At 29.6% G+C, this 22348-nt stretch overlaps 1 protein-coding gene across 1 annotated transcript; it reads left to right on the top strand.

The window, feature by feature from the left end:
- Positions 1 to 7190: 7190 nt before the first annotated feature.
- On the top strand, positions 7191 to 9073 carry LOC111011676 (PTI1-like tyrosine-protein kinase At3g15890). Its single transcript, XM_022285534.2, has 4 exons — positions 7191 to 7383; positions 7478 to 7622; positions 7722 to 7984; positions 8323 to 9073. The coding sequence occupies exons 1-4, from the start codon at positions 7214 to 7216 to the stop codon at positions 8957 to 8959; spliced, it is 1215 nt and encodes a 404-aa protein (XP_022141226.1). The 5' UTR covers positions 7191 to 7213; the 3' UTR covers positions 8960 to 9073.
- The last annotated feature ends 13275 nt before the right edge of the window (positions 9074 to 22348 follow it).

Below are 22348 nucleotides of genomic sequence, written 5' to 3'. Positions count from 1 at the left end.
AACTTCTACAAAAATCTTCATTCTTCCGTTTTGATTTATAAATTTGGTCCTTCCACCATATTCATTTACCTTTTTCCTTTTTAGACACATAATCACATATGTTATCTTCTCATTTCATTCTTCAATTCAAAACGAAAAAACTATCTTTATCCAATCATCTTAATACTTCATCCACTTTGTCCGTACTTGCAATCTTTTCTCCTCACTAGCCCCAAAATAAACATTAATACTTGGCATCTCAATCATTATGTCTAGTCCAAATAACAAAAATTCTTTATCCTCTTCTCAAAATAACAACTCTTTAGAAATAAAGTTGTGGACTCATCTCATTCATTAATCCTAAGAAAGTTTCTTTCTCCCTGCTTTAATGCCATCAAACTCTATAATATTGTCCTTATATTCCTTGTTGAACAGTAAAATCCAACTTTTCACTGGCAATAATAGCTCTCTTATCCATAATCTAATGCTTCCGATGTTTAAAATTTTCCTCAAACCTCTTTTCGACATCCCTAGAGACTTATGAGTTACTTCAACCATTTGTTCAAATTTTAGTAAAATCATATATACCAATGGATGGATCTCTAATTTGAATAAACTGTGTCCAATAAAAATTTTCAACTATGATGAAAAATGGAATTGATTCACAATGGCCTAACTTCTGCCACAAATCTAAAACATTTTCAAGCTTTTTGTGGCATACGTCCAACTTATTCCAAAATCAACTTCTCTGAGAATTCTTCAAGTACAATACATAGGCCTTCCACCACAGTACATGTGCTTTTTCCTTTTTAAGTACATAATCTTTTAATGTTGCCCTATTCATTTCATTCTTAAAGGCAAAAATATCAATTATTCTAGCACCAGTTTAATATTGTAGAATTTCCATCGTCTAAAATTCTCTCAAACCTATTATTGTTAATCCCCTTCTTCAATTGTTCCTTCTAAACTTATCAAGTAGCTTAAACCTAGGTAGAAATCGGTACTATTACCTCTCCGCCACTTGTCCACAAAGTAATAGAACTCCATATAACATCCCACATTTAAACTCTTGACATATGATTGATCTTCCTTTTTCCATGATTTGTTAGGTACCCGAATACAAGAACCTAACAAGATAACTATATTACAATTCAAAAGATAAACTACAATATCGATAGCCTTTCGAGAGGGCTATCTCTCTCCCAAGAACTCTCCCAAGTTCTTTACACAAAACTATTCTCCAAGATATTCTCCTTCTCCCCTACTACTCTTATTTATAACCAATCCAAACTAATTACCCTATTGCCCCTTCCCTAACATACTAACAATACTCCCTGTACCCCTATTAGGACTCTCACAGATGTGTTCCCCCATTTTATCTTCAATTTCTTTTAATAATCTTTAAACATTCTTAAAAGACCAAATAGTTTGTCAGCAGTCAGCACCCACTATAGCCTCCTATTTACTTGTGAATTCCTTTTGTCTTCTTAAATTCCTCATACATGACGGAGATCACTTTGTTTCTAATGAAAAATAAAAATTAAGATTTAATGTTCTGTTCCTAACTATCAAAACAGTTATATTAATGTTTTGTTCCTAACTACCAAAACAGATTAAAGATATTATTGAATCACTTTTTTCATAAACAAAATTGAATAGCACAAATAACATCACAACAATAAATTATTGTGATTAAATATTTTAACTTAAACATAACAACAGTAGCACAAAGAACATCAAAAAATAAAAACAAAGATACAATAAAAATTATATATTTATAAAAGATTAAAAATAAAGGCCGTCAAATTTAAACAAAATATTGAAATATTTATAAAGATTTGGTATGGGAACCTTACCTTATTAGGACTACAACAAATCAAAAATGAAATTCAAGTGAGAACTAGGCCGCACACATGTTGAAATCCTCAGCACAAAGCAACGGAAATTGTCTACATAAAAGGAAATGTATTATAAATGGACAGGAGGACTGATAAACACATGAATTTACTTTTTCTAAAAATAAATAAATACATTAATTTACTTTAAAAAAAAAGATAAATACATGAATTTAATAAATAGTCTCATAGTTAGTTTCAATCAATATACAAATAGTAAAACTTGTAAAATGCACATTATTATCAAGATTTTGGTTTAAAAGTTGCCTAATTGTCGACAAATCGATAATTAATTTTAGAATTGAAATAAATCACATGGCATTGTCTAAAATTTCATTACTTTATCTCACAGAAAAAATTCCCATTACTTAACTGCATGATCAACATGGAAACATTTCAAGATTTTTTCAAATTAAAGGAAGCCATTAAGGTTCTAATTAAAAGCATAAAATAGTAGCTTATATCTAGAGAGAGAGTTACAGAGTAAGATTTATACCCCGATTGTTCTCTGTCACTCCCTGTTCCTCTCCCTCCCTTCTTCATCATTTACCAGTTCCAAAATTTTCCATATCCATGCGACTCACCCAAGCTCCAAACGCCTTCCATGTCTCCAATCTTTTAAACCCGCAACTCTCTTCGTCTCTTCTCTGGTACACTTCTCTCTTGTACGATTCCTCTATTCATAAATGAAAATGCTCTGTTTTCCACAAAATCTCAGTTTCTCCTTATTTTGTTTGGCCATAGGGATCTCATTCGGAAGCCTTTTCATCGATGGGGAAGAAAAACCAGCCAACAGTGCCTGGCAACAATCTGAACTCTCGGAAGGCCAGAGGATTCAACTCTGTTATTCTGAGAATAAGGGCGAAGAAGAATAGTATAAGTGTGAGGGATTTGATCGACGGTTTGATCGAGAGGGATCGAGGGTTTGATAGTCGATCAAACCCTCAAACCCTCACATCTCAAACCCTCGATTAAATGCAAGTGTGAGGGTTTGAGGGTTATTGTGAGAAGAAGTAAATTGAACTCTGTTATTGTGAGAAGAGGGCGAGAGTGTGAGGGTTTGAGGGAGAATATAATTTTACCGTTGAACAAATGCAATTAACGTGACAGCCAACGATCTGTTGGCAACCGGCGGCCGGCGAGGGAAGCGGCGGTTTCGCTGACTGGCACACGACTTGTTGACCAAGCAAGAGGCGACGATGATTTAACGGCTAATTAATTCCAGTTACTTTCTTCCGTAATTTCAGAGATTTACTTATACAATCAGAGATTAATTTCAGAAAAAAAAAATCAGAGATTTTTTTTATTCTTTTCCATATTAGAAAAACGTTTTCTTTTTTTGTCTTTTTTTAAAGTTTACTTATATAATATATTTTTTCAAATAAACTCAAAAAAGTAATCCTTTTTTTATATTGTTTTAAAATATATATTATCCCCTAAAATCAATAAATAATATATATATATATATATATATTATTAAAACTTATATTGAAAATTAGTATTTAAATGTATTATAACATAAAAGAATAATACGATGCATTAATAAATTACATTGCTACAATTTTTCGTTTTGTGTTAAATAATTTAGTATATCTTGTGAGGTTTGAAATAATGAATATTTCTATAAACTCTATTTTAAAAGTTAGTTCGATTTTTGGATATTGAAATAAAGATTTATAATTTAAAACAAGATATATATATAGATAAAAATAACATAACAATTTACTCTTTAGTTGAAAAATTAACGTATATAGTCTAGTTGAAGATCTTTATCTTTAGTCGTTAGTCAGCATGGGTGGAATTTGAGAGAAAGAACTTGTAATTTAAAGATTTATGTTTTTATATTTTCTTTTTACAAATGAAAATAAGATAATTTATAAAAACTAATACCCTAAGAAACACTACAAACATGTCTATTACTTTAAATTTGTTTTTTTTATGAAATAGTTATAGAAACAATGACAAGTTCTTTTTTGGAAAAAAAAAACGTAATAATACGTAAGTTTTGATAATACTAATAAAAAAATTTAATTATAAAAAAATTCAAACCTAATTTATTTTGCCTTAAAGAAACATAAAACTAAAATTCATATATATTGTCTACAATCATGTCACCTTCAAACAGAAAAAATGATAACGGCAAAAGTACAAAATCAAATCAAAGTGATAAATAGGAATAAAAGATTTTAAACATTACTTTTTGTTTCGTACCTTTAATTAATTACGTTAACAAAATAATTATCACTGTCAAAAAACACAAAATAATTATCTTAATTATTAATCCTATATTTGAATCAACAATATTAAAAAAAAAGTGACATCAACTTAGAAACTTTGTTTCTTAGAATATATTTTAAGGAGTTTTTTTTTTTTAATTTGAATTAAATTAAAGAATGGGAAATGGTTAGAATTGTTCAATGTGATAGATGAAATATCAAAATAATATAATTATGAGCGTTTTAAGGTTTCTAATATTTAAGAAAAAGTTCTTAAGAACTATATAAGGACTTTATAAATAACAAATTTTCGTTTATTTGTTGTTATTCTCATTTAAAAAATTTTAAAAACACAAATGATAATATTGTCTTGCCATTTATGCTTATAAGTTATAAAATACATGGAGTATTTTAAATATTAATTATAACATAATAAACTTCCATAATTTATTTTGAAAAAATAACTTTTTTATGTAATTTATATATATATATATAATTGGAGAGAGCAAGATTCAATCAATTGTTCCCATTTGATGTGAACTACTTTTTATATGTTATTCTGTTTTTTTCATCAAAATAAAAATATAAAACAATTATTAAAACATTCGTTTCATTGTCCTCCATGGACAGCTCATTTGGACTAATAGTTAATAAAATAATATTTTCATCCTCAACTTTTAGGAGGTTGATCTAAATTTTTGTAAATAGACCTTTTTTTTTTTTTTTGCCACTTCTAAAATGTACTGATAATTTGATTATGCCGTTGCATTTCTAAAGAAGTCACTAAAGTATGAAAACATACTCTAAATTCACATATCAACTATTGAAACTTTATATCACACATGATTATCTACATTGAATTTTTATTATCTTCTTGCAAATAATTCAAACGTTTGATAAACTTAATTTAATATGCTAAAAAACTAATACACTTTATATTTGAATTTGTACATACGTATACTCGTTCAACTTTGCTGAACTTTTTAAGCTGCCAGCTGGCGAACAATGGAACAAGAGAAATAGTAATAAAATTCAACAATTGAAAAAATGAAGTCGCATACCGACTACCGAGTGGGCCCGTCCCGCTGCCTGAATTTTATTTTCTTGGAAATTAAAATATAAAATTTTTTGAAATGAAATTTTTATTTAAAATTTTGTAAAAGTTTTTTTAGTATTCTCTGTGGTTTTTTTTTTTTTTTTTTGTAAATTACAAAAGAAAAAGGAAAAAGAAAAATCAAATTCACTGGTACAAAGAAAAAAAAAAGTTGTAAACAGGAATTAGAAGTGTTCATATTCACACTTTTGCACCAAATCCCCACACCCCAAGAAAGAAAGAAAAATAAGATAAGATTTTATGACCAGTTTTGAACATGAAAGATACTCGCTGGCTGAAGCTCTTATGAGCAAACAACAATAAAATCAGAAATAACTCATAAATAGTTTGTTGCTGAATTTTATTAGTTTTTCATTTTTGCAACATTCGAATTTGATAAATTGTACAACTTTAATGAGCGGCTTGCTTATCAGAATTTTGAGATAATTTGGCATATCAGATTTGCTCTTAATCTGCATTGATATTGCTATCAGATGCTGAAAATTCTTCTTTAAATACTTCGTTTAATGATATTAGTCCGAAGAGATTTAGATAATTCAAATAAATCTCCTGATGGTTTGGATCTTCAAGATTCAACACAAAAATGTTAATATCAAATTCTTGAATTAAAAAATTGCATGGATTTCAAAAAATAATGATGGTTGAGCTATGATGTGTAAAAAGTCTTAAAATAAGGTTAGAAATCTAGGTATAATAAAAAAAATGTGAATATATATGTTTTTTTTTGGTTTTAACATGTTGAAGTATTTGTATTAATTGAATTAGTTTTAGAAAGTTGGTATAGTGTATAATATTTGGTTGGGTTGAATATAATTTATAAGTTATAAATTTTAACTTGAAAAAGTAATTTAATCTTTCTGAACATAATTTAATATTATTTTAATACTAATTTCAAATGCTATTATTTCTACGCATTTACGAATTTTAATATAAAGAATCTTGTTTAAAGATTAAAAATGATTGAGAATAGTATTATGATTCTTAAATAATAAAAAAAACTAAAAAAAATAATAAAAATCTTCGAAAAAATATTTGACAATAATGAATTATGGACAACTAACTTGATAATTATTGAAACCTTGCTACCTTTGAAAAATATTATTTGAAGCTTAATTCAACCTTTGAAAAAATATGAATTTTTAAGTTTAACTGAACTTTTGAGAAAGCTTTTGGAGAACTTATTTCGACATTTATTGAAAGTTGAGTTAACATTTGAAAAAAAGATTTATAAAAGATTTATTTTATAATTTTTCAAAGATTACCAACTTTGAAATACCCAATTTTGTTAAAACACCTTACATTTTTGCCTTTGTTTAGTGACTTCCAACAGCTCCACGATGCTGTGCCCTCAGCCAGTGGCTGCTGGCAGCTCCCTCTTCCTGTTTTGGCTACATTTTTCTAACAATATATATATTGACTTTTTGACCATCTATTTGATAGATATATACGAGAAATTTATCGCCATTGGTTGGGCATTTTTTTGTCAGAATTAACCTTTTTTTTTTCTTCTTTTTTAATTGAGTTGCATTAAATATGATGCCTGTGAAATATTATTCAATGGCAAATCATAAACTACATATATCTATCAGTTAGCTAAGAAAAGTGTGTATGAAACAGTTATATTAGAATCTTCAAATCGTGAAGATATTATATCAATTTCCTATTATCAAAGTGCAGCACAATGGCGTCACTCCCCAATAAAATAAGGGATCACATCACCACTTATGTACCGTTAAATATATGCCTAATTATTTTAGTATTATGAAGCAGAATGATGTCCAAAATATTCTTTCTAATAGCTTTTAAAAAAAGGGTCACAAAATTTGACATTTCCAATGAAAACTACAGCTCGACAAGAGCTAATAAACAAGGACTAAAATACATAAAAATGGGAACCTATCTTAAATTAATTATATGTTTGTTAACAAATTTCCCTTGACTTCCAAGGCGCTGCATTTTGTCTTCAACATAAAGACTCCTCCTTTTTGCTTTGAAATCTCAGAAATTATATGTTTGAATGTTCAAAATTCGCCCTTTCTTGCGAACTTGGATGTTTTATTAGGAAACCCACTTTCCCTGCCAGCTTAGTTTCTTTGCCTTTCTATTTTTCTGTTTGTAGAAATATGGTTTGGAGCTGCTTCGGTTGCATTGGAAGCCAGCAAAATAAACCAGAGATCAGGTATATATTATGGTATCATCGAAGGAAAATTCATATAATTTTGATGTGTTTAACAATAGACTTAACTTTTTTTCTTTTGTTCCCTTTTTGTTAGTTTCAGAGACAACAAGGATTATCCATGGGAAATCTACACTCTCAAGGAGCTGCTTCAAGCCACAAATAACTTCAGCAAAGAGAACAAAATTGGCGAGGGAGGATTTGGAAGTGTTTATTGGGGTCGAACAAGCAAAGGCGTTGAGGTAAATTTCCTATTCAATCTCTTTTAACTAACCTAATCTACTCATTTTAAGCTTTCAAGTTTAGTGGTGATTTAATATGATGATATTGTTATTTTACAGATAGCAGTGAAACGACTTAAGGCGATGACTGCAAAGGCGGAGATGGAGTTTGCAGTTGAAGTGGAGATTCTGGCTAGGGTTAGACATGAAAATCTGTTGGGTTTGAGGGGATTCTACGCTGGTGGAGATGAAAGACTTATTGTATATGATTATATGCCAAACCATAGCTTACTTTCCCATTTGCATGGCCAATTAACTAACCAACTTCTGTTAGATTGGCAACGAAGAGTGAACATAGCCATCGGGGCGGCCGAAGGTTTATCGTAAGTGTTAAAGAATATTAATTTGATTAAATATACCTTAATCTATCAGTTTAATAAGTGTAAGATTTAGTGATATAGTTTAACATGGTACTAAAACAAATGAATGAGTTCCACTATACATGATTTCATTCCCAATTAGTATATTTTCCCAGATGCTTTTGCTTAATTTCCTCTCTCCTCACTTGGTTCAGAAAATTGCACAAAACTCAACAAGGGAAAATGAGAGGAAAATTTGTGATATCCTCTCAAAATTTGTTTATTAGACCTCACAAATTTGAATTTGAATTGATTTTTGTATAATAAATTGTTTTTTTCTGAATGTTGTCTCTGCTGTGAAGGTACTTGCATCACGAGGCTAGACCTCACATAATACACAGAGATATAAAGGCAAGTAATGTTCTCTTGGACTCGGATTTCGAAGCAAAAGTTGCAGATTTTGGTTTTGCAAAGCTTATACCCGATGGGGTCTCTCATTTAACCACAAGGGTTAAAGGGACTTTAGGTTATTTGGCTCCCGAATATGCCATGTGGGGAAAGGTTGCTGAAAGCTGCGATGTGTACAGCTTTGGGATTTTACTGATAGAGATTGTTAGTGCTCGAAAGCCACTGGAAAAGCTTCCAAATGGCACAAAACGGGACATTGTTCAGTGGGTCACTCCATATGCTCAAAAGGGAGATTTTGATCACATCGTGGATCCACGTTTGAAGGAAAACTACAACATTGAAGAGCTGAAATCTATTGTGAGTATTGCCTTGAGATGCACTGATGGGAATGCTGAGAGTCGGCCGAGCATGAAAGAAGTGGTTGCTTGGCTTAAAGATGGCCTGAGGAGCAACAAAAAGAATAATAATATGGCTGATCATGAGAAAATTAATGAAGAAGATGAAGAAAATGATGTGAATGACACAGATTATGAGGAGCTTGGGAAACACCAATTTGATGGTGAAACTTGGGATGAATCCAAGTGGAGGTGAAAATATTTGAGATTGATTTTAATTTCAACTACTTTTGGTAAATTTTTAGAGTTGGGTTTTTCAAGTGTAAGAGTATTTTGTATTTATATAAGTGATGTAATTAATTAATGGAAATGGATGGAAAAAAGGAAAAAGAAAAAAGAGGACAAATTTGACTTGGTGTTTTCTTTTTTTATGTACAAATGGATGGCGTTATAAGGGTACTTTTCATGCACCCATCATCTCCATTTTATTATTCTCTTCTCTCCTTTAATTTTAAATTATGACGACCTTTCAATGATTGTAATATATACCTTTTTCAATTTATTGAACAATATGCCAATTCAAAATGGCAATAAACTAAAAGAATAGCACTCAATATTCTATTAGCTAAACAAATTGGCAATAGTTTTATATTGTATTCCCGTCTATTAGGAGATTTTTCATCACCTGGCGTGATATCAATATAGAGTTAGCTAGCTACGTCATACATATTGAGGGCTCCAACAACCACAATATTAATTTATGCCTAATAATAGACCGTGAAGTTTCCTAATTTCTTGTTAATTAAACTTATCGTTGACTTGTTTGGTTTATAATTGTCTTTATAGTCTTTAGCTTACAAGTTAAGTTTGTGTAATACTGAATTATAAAAAACGTTTATCAATTATCCATGTATTTGTTATATGAGTTTTAATTAGCCTTCAACTTTTACAAATCTAGATTTATAAATAACCCGCCTGTTATATTACATGTTGAATTTAAACGCGGACTATGTCACAAATATTGAATTTGGTATATAACTCATTCTTTTGCACCATTCAAACACATATTATACACAAACTTTGATTTCTCAATCTCGAGATCATTATTAAAAGCATGAGCCAAACGTTCTTTAATAATTTTTCTATTGTATTATTTTATTTTTCTTGGAGGAGCTATGATCGGATCATTGATAGGCAAAATTTATATTGATCACCTATTCTATGATCTCGTAATTACTTGAGTTTTAGTTTTTTTAGTACAATAAAATTGGAGGTACGAAGGTCCGACCTCAAGAACATGAGTTGATTTCATTTATTAATGAGCTAAGTTCATATTTGAGTTTTAATTAGTAATTCTTTTTATTGTCAAATAAAAGGGTGGTAGCAAATCTTTAGATAAGATTTCAAGAAAGTTTAATAAAAATAGTTAAAGAAATATGGTGAGAATAAAAAATCAACTTTATATTTAAATTGAACTAATCAATTGTGAGAATAAGATGTTGAATTTGAACGTCCTTAATAAAATGGACACATGATGAGACAGAATAAACAATACTTGCAGCCCAAATTTAGAAATGAACATCTGAATATTGGGCTAAAAGGCCAATCCAGTAGGTATGTCACCGTAATGAGCAAGTGGATTTTATTTCATTTTAAAAAATTTATCATATATAATTTAGTCTAGTAATGATGGTAACAAAAACTTTATAATATATTAACCAGCACTGGCTTCTTTTACATCTAGCACTTCTATGGGGTTGTAATTCAAAATAAATGTTTTAAATTAGACAATGTTTTATAATAATTAGATGATGATATTAAAAGGCCACTTTGCAAATATAGGAAAAAATTAATAGTTAATTGCATAGCCACTGCATTTTGATTTGCGAATATAGCAAAAAATAGAGGCTCGGTCCTAATGATAAGAAAAGGAAAGATCGATTATACCATTCGCATTGGTATATCTAATACCAAGATATTAGTGTATACTTCACATTGAGGTATATTAGATATTAAGATATATTAGTGATATACTTCCTTTTAAAAAAAGTTATATTAATGATATACTTCATACATTAGTTATACAAGTGTTATATCTAAAATGAAATATATCACTGATATATTATTGAGATGTCAATATGAACATTACAATGTTGCTTAAACTAAAATCTTCCATCGAAAGAAAATTTATTAGTGTTTTATACCTATTATGAAGTATTTAATTATATATTTAGTGTAATTGATATACCACATATTAGGTATATCAGTTATATAAGCAATACATCGAAAATGAAGCATATCACTAATATACTTATATATCAATAAGAAAACTACAATATTACTTAAACTAAAATTTTCAACCAAAAAAAAATTGGTCAGTGATATGACTAATGTGAAGTATATCATTTTCATATATATATATGCAATATCAAAAAGTTGTTCCTATATTTACAAATATGACAAATATTTTTGTTACGCACTAAAAATATCCATATTAAAATGGTAACTTTCATAACTAAAAAGTTAATATTGTGTCAAATTATACTCTAAAAAAAGCTAAATTTTTTTTACTACAATACGTGAAAGTTGGCACTTATTTTGGATAAAAAGTCATGAAGCTAGCTGATTAGGGTTGAATTATATTTTTATTAATATGTTTACTCAACAGCCATCTTAATGGTCATAACGTTTTATAACATTAATAGAGATTGGGCAGTTGTCCATTATTTATTACAGAAGGTACTTTCCGATTTTGAACTTTTATTACCAATTCAGTTCAATTAATATCCCATCTGAACTTCCTTTTTTTTTTTTTTTCAGTACACAATTTTAGCCCATTTGAACTTCTAAATTTAGGAAAATGGTTGGCTTATGATTCAAAATAACAAATCGAACTTAAATATGTGCCACCATTTTCTTTACTTTCGTTTGCACATTTAGTAGGTTTATTGGAACTTAACATTTTTTCAGTCGTGGTATACTTTTGAAACTTTAACATGTGCATTTTATGAATCAAGAAGCAAAATACCTTGCCCTTACGTGTTGAGATTTCAATATGTCCGAATAAAGTTCTACATTTGTTAGGAAACAGAGTGATCTATGATATATAAATGAAGATAATTATCTTTAGTGGTATTAAGAGACATTTTAGGTAAAATCAAATGCAAAGTCGTGAGACTTGTGATGAAGATGGACAATATCATACAATTGTAGAGATATTTAGGATACCATTGTCTTTAACACGACATTCATGATATATATAAGATGAAAACAAAAATATGTTTGGTAAATTATTATTATTATTTTTTAATTTCTGGCAAAATAATAAAAAACGAAGGAAAATTGAGTTTATATTAATGTGAAATGGTTATCAAATTGGACTATAACGATTTTTTTTGTCAGTAGGGAAATTCCCAGAAACTATATAATGATAACAACAATGAAAGAATCATGAAAATGTTATGGAGAGAAAAATATAGATTGTGGAGAGTTTGGGGCATGCGAAACCTGCAAAAAGACTTTAGCGATAAAAAAGCAAGGAAAAAAAGAGTGGATTTGGTTTTGCTTTTTATGGGCATGGGCTGGAAAGAGGAGAAAAAAGAGTCAAAAGAGAAACATGAGTGGGCTAATTTCAAATATTAATGTGCCCAACTCAATCACCATAGAGAAGAGAAAGCCAAGTCTAAGGCTACTAGGGCTAAGAAAATTAAAGCTTTTTTGGGGTCTTCCCAGATCCCAAAAGTACAATTTCTGTGGTTCAAAAGCAGAGCAAACGCCTCCCCAAATAGGGCATCCCTAGATTGAAACTGTGGAACAATGGGAAAGAAGAGAGGCCCTTCTGTTCTTGCAAAGTTTAAAGCTTTTTTTTAACCCAAAAAAAAACCTCTGTTTCAGTTCCTCCCTCTGTGCATGGATGAGAAACGAGAGCTACATATATAAAATACTTAGTATTGCCCAATCCACGCAGAAAAAGGAAAAGGGGTTCCCTTGAAGTTTCTTGTGAAAAGAGAGTGATTAGGGGTTAGGGGTAGGGTTTAGGGCAGCCGGCCTAAAGTTGGAGGGCATAGGGGTTGCTGTTCATCGTCATTTTAGTAGTACAGCTAACGGTTTGAGAAATTTAAGAGGGAAAAAAAAAGTAAGGGCTTTTTGTGGGCATTTATATGAATGGTCCATCTTCACTGCAGCTTTATTTGCACGCAAACACACACACAGATCCTGTTCTATTGCTGTTGCCTGTTTATACCAAATTCCAAGGCTCACGTTTAGTACTGCCTTCTCTTCGTCTTAAATTTTGCTACTTCGTATTTATACTTGTATTATGATGTTTGACGTTATCTGTTTGTTGGTTTCTGCTGTATGGAAGTGGCCAGTGGGGAGTAATTAATGATCTTCTCCCATCATAACTATTTTGTGTACTAAATAATGACGGGTATGTAAAATTAATTATTTCTCAGTTCTTTGATTTTGCATTGTTTGAGTTGAGTTTTCTCGAGTGTATTATTGGATACTTCTTAATTGGGTTTGTTGGGACTTATTGTAAAATAAACCCTTCAAATAATATATTATGCACGACTATTATTGCCAACAAGTACATTTCATGCTCTAATCTAATTAAATCCCTTGAGAAGTGAAGTATTTTTTTAATGCTACTTGGCCAAACTCGCAATATATTATTTGGAGACTTTGTTGTACTTACCTATGGAGTGAATTTAAGTTTACTTATATGATTTTTCCATCATTATTAAAAATGTTCGTACTACCGTAATACTTCTATTTCATATGGACTTATCACTCCTCAATTTCAATATCTTACTCTATGTAGAGTTCTTCGTCCAAAGTATTTTGTAATATTTGTTTGACTTTAGAGCTCCTATTCAATTCCTCTAATTTTCTGGATGGGAGTTGTTGGTTCATTCATGTACATCTATACTCGAGAGCGTCATTGTAGTACTAGATTTTTGTTGCTTTCTTCAATCGTCCGCCATTACTAACTTGATGATTGAATTTCCTATAGGGACAACACCATTGTTAGTCAATTCTCTATACTATTTTTGCAAGAAATGCATTAAGAAATGTTTAGATTTGAATAATATCAAATGCCATTCCTCTCGTTTTTGTTTTTTAGGTGTGGAGAGTGGCGAGTAAGAATGTAGTAGTTTGTGTTAAGGATCTCACATTGATAAAAGAAGAGACTTAACAATGGTTTATACTAGACATGAGCTACTCCTCTCATTACCAATTGGTTGTGAGATGGAACCCCATGAATATTAATATGGTATCAGAGCCCACAAGCTCAAACGAGCATTCGGTCCAAAATGAGACTTGAGATGGAACCCATGAATATTAATAGTTTGGAGTTTGCTTTTTGGGGTGTCATTGAATTCTGCAACTGTTGAACATGGCGGCTTTATTCCAGCAAAGTCATACAAGGTTTTTTTTAGTTGGGAAACGCAGACCTACCCATTTACTAAGAGAATATCCTTTAATGATCCATCTTTTCAACCCCACTTTTTTCTGTCACTTTTCATTAACTTTGACTGGTTTATCTCAACCTAAAAACTTAATATTTTGACCTAAAAAACTAAACAAATTTGGAAATGTGGAAACTTATGGTCCAGTATTTTATAAGCATTAAGACAAAATGAAATTTCTAGCAATGAAATTAAAACAAATACGTGATCTAACCAAAACGATTTAGGCTCCGTTTACTTAAAAATAGAAATCAAAATTTTCATTTCCTTTTAATGATATTTACTAAATTGTAGGAATAAATTAAGCGATATAGGATCTACCTCAAAATTTGCAATCACTAAAGAATGTAATATCATTTTTCTCAACTTCGTCCATTTCATTGTTTATGGCTTATTCTATGGGATCTATGCTTTATAATTATTACTTTATAACTTTTGCATGCACTTTCCCCTTCCAATGAGACCATTACTTTTAAAAAAATTTTGTACATTACTTGTTAATTAATTATTTTATTTATACAACAATTAATGATGGTTGTGATTTTATTGTAAAATATTATAAATTTCTATTTAATTTTTTAGTTAGTTAATTCTACTTTGCTATTATTAATTTGTAAATAATAATAATAAAGTCTAATAATATTTTATATTAAATGATGGTTGCTCTCTAAAAAGTATTATTTAGTTGATGTACTTTTATTTTAATCTAATATTAAATAAATTGTTATAACAAAAAATATTTACCATCAATAAAATAGTAAAATAAATTAAAAATTATTAGTATTTTAATTAAAAAATATTAACGCAATAATATATTTGTAATTAACTAGAGAGAAGAAAGGGTACTCGTAATTTAGATCTATTTGATTATATTCTTTTTCAGATAGTTTTAATAAACAATATCAAATAATTTTTTATTCTGATTTTAAAAGATTATGATAAACGAAATAACATTTTAGTTTTAATTGATTTCATCCTTATTCATTTTCGCAAGGTTTAAAGAAGCGAGTGAAATTCAAGGGTGGATGGTGGAAGAGAGTAATTAGTTGAGTGCTTAAAAGTTTGATAGCGTAAGAGAGGGTATAGGATTAGAAGGGCGATAATTAATTCAACACACACAGCTAAAGCTAGCTAGATAGATACGATGGTGGCATTAATGAAGTGTTAATTCATTTAAAGAAAATTTAATTATTTTGTACTTCTATATACCTACATTTATAAATTACTTGCGGCGGCAATGGATAAAATTCATCTTATGTCCAGCCTTAAATAATGTCAACACCACATTTTAAGTTATAGTTGCCGTATCTGTAAATTTGTATCACACCAAAATAATTTGTAAATATATATATAATTTTTTTCTCTAATATATCATTGATATATCATTATTCTGTCATTGATATCATTCATATCAGGAATATAAAACATATTATTGATATATTATTTATGTGATAATTAAACTATATACTTGATATACCATATTTGTATCATTGATGAAATCTACCATTGATATCTATTTTCTATTATTAATAACGTATATTATTGATATACCTAATATTAATACAAAGTATAACACTGATATATGTATATCACTAATAATATACAGTTTTGTCGTTTTTGTAAAATATTTAATTATCTTATGATAAATTTGTAATTATTTAAGCTAACCCTGCTATTATCATCAACTTAGCCCCCTTTAAAATTGTCTCAGTAAGCTTAATTATTTATAATTAATGTGTAAACTTTCACCTATGGTTTGTTTGATGATGGTTTTAACCTCATGTCATAGTCATTTCATTTTTAGTTTCAGTTTTTGAAAATTATATTTGTTCCATTACAATTTCTTAAAAACAGATTTGCACAAGAACAAAATTTTCATTTGCATTCTAAAAAAAAGTTTTTCGTATTTCTGAAAACTACTTGTTTTAGTTTGCAAAATTTAACTTATATTTTGACAACATTTTAAAAAATTAGGTTGCTAAATAACGAAGTATATGGATAAAATTATATTTACAAGCTTAACTTTCAAAGACAGAAAATGAGGCCTTGGTTTTTAGTTTTTGTTTTCTAAAATTAGGTTTTCTTTCTCACAATCTCTATAAAAGTATTTTTTGTCCTTCTTAAAAATATTTAACATCTTAGGAAAATTTCAAAAAACAGACTTTTTAATTTTCAAAGTTTGACTAAGATTTTAAAAGAGTAGATAACAAATCAATGAAATATATAGAAAGGAGTAGCAGTTAGAAGTTAAATTTTCACCGACGGAGAATAAAAAACCAAATGGTTAACAAGTGCGCAGCTAGGTATAGTATTAGTTTTAGAGTTTAATGCATGAAATGTGAAGGGAGGTTGGTGATTGCAGTCTGTGGTTGGCAGCAGCAGGCGATGGTAATTAGCTAATTTTCTGCAGCAGTTTGGTTTGCAGGTGCATGCTTTAACTGGTTGGGTACTTGCCTCATCTCTCTCTATTGTTTTCTTCCATTTTCCACAACCAAAAATCATATTATTCATACTCTTTAATCTCTCTCTCTCTCTGCCTATTGTGGCCACTCCTTTTGAAGAAATTTCAGGTTGATTTGTACGTGGGCTTTTGATTTAGATATATATGTGCCTGTTCTGTTATATGACCAAGAATTTTCGTTTTCCCCTCATTGGAGAATGTTGCCTCATGTGGACGTGAAGATTGTGTCTGTCAAATAAGAAAGCAATCCGAAACCTAATAATGTCATTATCGATCTCGCTTCAACAATCTTCCTTAACTATTAGAACAAATTTGAAATTTTTAATTTTTTTTTATGTAAAATACATTTTTGTCTATGATTAGACTTGGTTTATATTCGGTCTCTGAGTTTAAAAAACCATAATTTTTGGTCATTGAGATTTAAATTTAGTTTCAATTAGGTACTTAAGGTTTCAAAAGTGACATGTTTTGTTTAGTTTTTAATTCGTCTTTGAAGTTTGAATTTAGTTTCAAACTTTAGAACCCAATATATACGTTACACTGAAATTTTAGGGACCAACCTTAAGGAACAATAATGTATGTTACTTTTTATTTTTGTTTTTTGTAGCACGTCTTAAATATAAAGGTAAAAATTTCAAACCTACATTCTTTTTCAAAATTATTTGATTCAAAGACACGTTTTAACCACTCAACTACGTTAATATGTTGGAACTCTCTGTAGGATTTTAGAATGGAGTAGTTCCAAATTTATTAAACCATTATAATCAAACCATATCATGTTACACATTTGAGAGGAAAGACGTTTAGGAATGCTTTTTTTCCTTGAATATACTCTTATTGGCGTATCGATTTTGACATGACAATGTTTCTACATCATTTTAATCTGCGCTTGCTTCTTGGCTACGACCTAGCGTAGCCCATCATTTACAATGTTTTGTCTATTAGTAGCTCCTCTCAAAAACAACAATACACGACAAAGAATGTCCTCCTTCTCTCATTTTGTGAGAGTAATTGACATATATCTCCAACTAAGAGGTCGTGAGTTCGATCCCCACCCTATATGTTGTACTATAAAAAAAAGTAATAACATTATATTGCTATATCACGGTGATCAATCTAAAGAACAAAAAGTGTCCAAAAATACCATATATAATAATTAATCTTGTGTATTTTTCAACATGACTAATGTACTAATAGTGATAAAGGGTTTAATTATAATTAACAACCTCTAAGTTTAGGATGCTAAGTTAGTGTAACTTAGGGCCAAGAAATTCAACATATATTTGAAATGTTGATTGGTTTTATCTCGGATTAGAAGTTTGTTAATTTTACGATAAATTCAAGTTAATTAAATAAACTTATATTTATGAAACTTATCTTTTATACTTTACATACTGATTTTTGTCTATCTCTAATTTTTTTTCCCCTATGAAATAAGAATCAATCACCAATGGGGTAGGATAGAAAATAACAATAAAAATACCAACATGCTCATTTTGGAGTGCAACAACATATCACGTGGAAATTCGAACTCTCGACTTTATAATTGAAAATATATATTTTAATCGATTGGGTTATCGGTAGGGTAGCCTCCATGTTCTATAAATTAGAAGGTTGAGAAATGTTATATATATATGTATAGTTCACATTCAATTTATGCAGGCACAATAATCCATTCCCTAGGCCAGATACATTAATTATTGTCCTTTAATAGCTAGGTCGTCAGAAGAAAATGAAAACTATGCAAGTTTAATTTTTAAAAATAAAAAACAAAAATCTGTTATCAAGGCTCAAGCAAATATTTGATATTTGCCTTCACTGATGGATAGAAAAATGCGTATATGTGGACACTTATCATTATACACGACTTGAAGGCAAAGTTTTTGTAGTGTTGCAAGAATTCATCCATCTCTTTCTCCATAAAATGAATTGGAAGAGAAAAAAGTAGAAAGAGAGCACTTTATTTTTCTATGGGAAGGACATGGATTTGTGGGCCTAAAGCTCTGAAAAGAACACCTCGAGAGTAGTTGTTTCAAACGCAGGCATGACACCCATTAGGAAACCTATGCAAAATAGTCCTTATATAGTGCCCACCATATACAGAGTTCCAAAGCATATTATAATCATATTACTTATAAGTTCCTCAAACTATACATAATCTCCTACTTTCCCATCTTACAGTTCTCCTTTTTCCTTCCCAAATTATATATATTGAACCTTCAAAATCCTTATTTCAAAATATGAACTTCCATCACAACGCACCTTCTCTTTGCCAAAATTTGGACATATATACAATTTTTAAGAACAGGGTAAGTCAGGAAGAAACATTATATTGGAAAAAGGCGCTAGCTTTATGTAAAAGGAATTGAGATGTCATGGCAATAGCACTAACAAAGTGCTCAAAAGGGTGTTGTGGACTGGGAAATTGGGGTTTCTAGCCCCATTATATAACTCATCTGGATTTTTGATCTTTTTTTAAAAAAAACTAATTTGTGACTCGTAGTTCTAATTTGTGACCCCTTCCCACTTTTTGTCTTTGTAAAATTACTAAAATATCCTTGTTTATTTTAACTAAATTTATCCACCAATCTCTTCTCCCAACCCTTAGCATTTTTTTTTTTATTTTGAATCTAATATAGATTAATTTATTATTTAACAAACGAATCCACACAAAAAAAATCTGAAAATTAAATTCTCCAAATAAGTAAATTAGGGTGAAAAAAAATTTGCATGATCCGAGAATAAATCCATAAGATTTGTTAAGGTTTCATAAATGTCGTGCCAAAATTGCATTAAATGCCCGAGATTTAATTGACAATAAGGGCTAAAAGAAACTGGAATTAACAGCTAGAAAACGCAAAAAAAAAAAAATCTGGAATTTAGGATCTCGGACCGGGATGGTTCAATCCCGGACTGGGATCCTCCCATCCCAGTCCGGGATCCCAATTTCCAGATTTTTTTTATTTTTATTTTTGCATTTTCTCTCTTTTTCTCTCCTATTGGCCCTATTGTTATCAATTAAATCTTGATCATCTAATGCAATATTGTCCCAAATTTTTTGTAATCTTGACTTTTTTGTAATTAAATTCGCCCAAATTATGTAATTATGTACGTTTTTTTATTTTTTCCATATTAAACTTTTAATTTACTATTTGAGTTAGATATTTTTTTTAAAAGTTAGATTTTTTAGGGTTGGAATTAATTATTGTGAGAAATTTCTGGAGGGAATTAATTATTGTGAGAAATTTGTGGAGGGAATAAAGATTTGTAAAGAGATTTGTGCAGGGAGATGTTTGATTTTGAAACATGAGGATACTACGGTAATTTTACATTTAAAAATTATGAAATTATTAATAAATAAGGAAGAATGAAGTCATAGATTATGTTTTTTCAAAATGGGGTCATAAATCCAAAGTGAATTATGGGAGGGGTGAAAATTTCAAATTTTCCTCGTGGACTTGACATTTGAAAAACCATAGAAAATATTGCACATGATTACAGAGAGCAGAGCATTATGATTGAACTTTCGAGTATGCAAACTTTACACCATTATATTTCTTTATATTGTGGCCTAATTGGTATGATATAAGCTGGAGAATTGGGCTATGTCTAAGCCTAAGCTGTTGTAGAAAGTGCACAAGTTGAGTCCCTAGTGGCTTGCAAACTCAGTTTTTAACCGATCGAGGTGAGAGTTTTTTGTATTGTAGGGGTTTGTATTAGTTATTGGATCTGTCATTCACAGTTGGCCTCCACTCTTTTAGGTCAGAATTTTTCGTGTCCACATTTATGACAGTAGGTTTAAATTATTCCATATCTCGTATGATGCTTTGTAGTTTGAATCTAGGGTGATCGATCTACATAAATTTGACTTCAAATAAAATGTTATGTTATGTAATATTGAAAATGTTGAGTTTTACTTGAAACTTTCATAATCTTTCATATTTTCTTGCTAACCAATGATCATAGAGTTCATTCACATAAATGTTTTTGGAAGAAAGAGAGTGGGATTTAAGATGTAAAAATTCACATCTTGGAAGGTCTTAACAGCCCCCAACTGTGAGAGCAATTCATTGTTACCATTTGAGAACAATACTTGTCTGCAAATTGATGAGTAGGAATGATTTTTTACTGACTTTTTGATACATTATATTTTTATTAGTTTATTTTTATTGCATCTTAGTAGAAAAATTAGTCTTAGTAAAATTTTTGAGCTACTAAAAATAAGCTACGTCATGGTAGGATCTCCTAACGACCAGTATAGAGGAAGTTTATTACATTTAGAAGAAATTATTGGAGAAGACTATCATAATATAGTTGACACCTTTATATGTTGAATTCGTGAGATAAACTACAAAAATTGTTATTAAGAGATATGAAAATTCTCAAATCACACTGTGGCAGTGTCATTCAATGATATTTCTACATTTTGGGCATATACAGTGTTCTTTCAATCAATTAAGAGAGACTTTGTTTAATGTAGTCAATAGTTACATTTCTTGATTATTTTAATTGCCTATAGGGAATATGAGGTCTATCACATTTTGGGAACAAACAATTAATTCATTGAATTACTGTGTGCTAATGTTCATAGAAATGCCTAAATAAGAGTTGGGGGATATTTGGTTTCAAGGAAGTTTGGAGGATATTAATAGAAATTTAGATGTATTGAATTGAAAAATAGCTGTGCGTGTTTCTTTATATAGAAAAACAGGATTTGTCTATCAGTCTGGAACTTTAAAAGGATGCCAGAAAAAAAAAATTAAATAAAAGGACAAATATGGTTGTTGTAGTATTCATCTTGAGAAATGTAATAAAATTGTTGTTATTTTACTTTATAAATTTCCTTTGTAATGTTCTCAATCTAAACATAATTTAATAGATAAAATATGAATTATATCTTTTTAAAGTTTAAACTTCCATACTCCATATTTGTTTGAAGTAAATAAAAAATATTATTGTGAATTTAAGTTTATGTATATTAGATTCTTTTAAAAGCGTTTGTACTTGCATATGCATATGAGTATGGTTTATTATAATTAAAAAAAAGTATCATTCTTTACGAATTACTTGGATTTAATTTAAAGAAAAGTTTTTATGTGGTGATGAATAACAATTTTGTAACTAACATAGAATATATGCATCCTTAAAACTTACTTTTCTCTGTTCAAATTTTATATATGTTTATAGATAGCATCTAAATTCCACGTTTAGGATTAAAAAAAAAAGAAGTTATTTTAACACCACTGTTAATTACAAATGTTATGGTAATTTTATTGCGATAATTTAACTAATTGAGACATTGTAGATTTGTCAATTATAAAATTTGTCGGCACAATTATGAGCTTTCAACACCGACCTTTTACTTGAATCTCAAAGTTTAATACTTTTAATCTTAAGACATCGAATCCCCACATCTAAGGTGAATAATGTCTTAGACAGCAATGTTTGATAGGTTGATATAGATCTTAAAATGGAAGCACTCAATTTTGTATGAAGTGAGTTGGAATTAAAAGCAAGGGAATTCTATTTTTGTCCACGTTCGCATGTGATAAAAGCCGTACACCCACCAAATAAACACACCCAGTTGCAGAGAGTGAATAAGATAAGGCTCAAAATAATGCAAAAGTAAATTGTTTATTGCAGTATGCGATTTATGATTCATGGAGAAGTTGGGGATCCAAAGAGAGAGAGAGAAAGAAGAAAGTAGAGAGAG

The sequence above is a fragment of the Momordica charantia genome (assembly GCF_013281855.1).
Source record: "Momordica charantia cultivar OHB3-1 chromosome 10 unlocalized genomic scaffold, Mcharantia_2.0 BLBB01000010.1, whole genome shotgun sequence".
Lineage (NCBI taxonomy): Eukaryota > Viridiplantae > Streptophyta > Magnoliopsida > Cucurbitales > Cucurbitaceae > Momordica > Momordica charantia.
The sequence above is the reverse complement of the archived record's forward strand: the minus strand, read 5'-3'. Positions and strand labels throughout refer to the sequence as shown.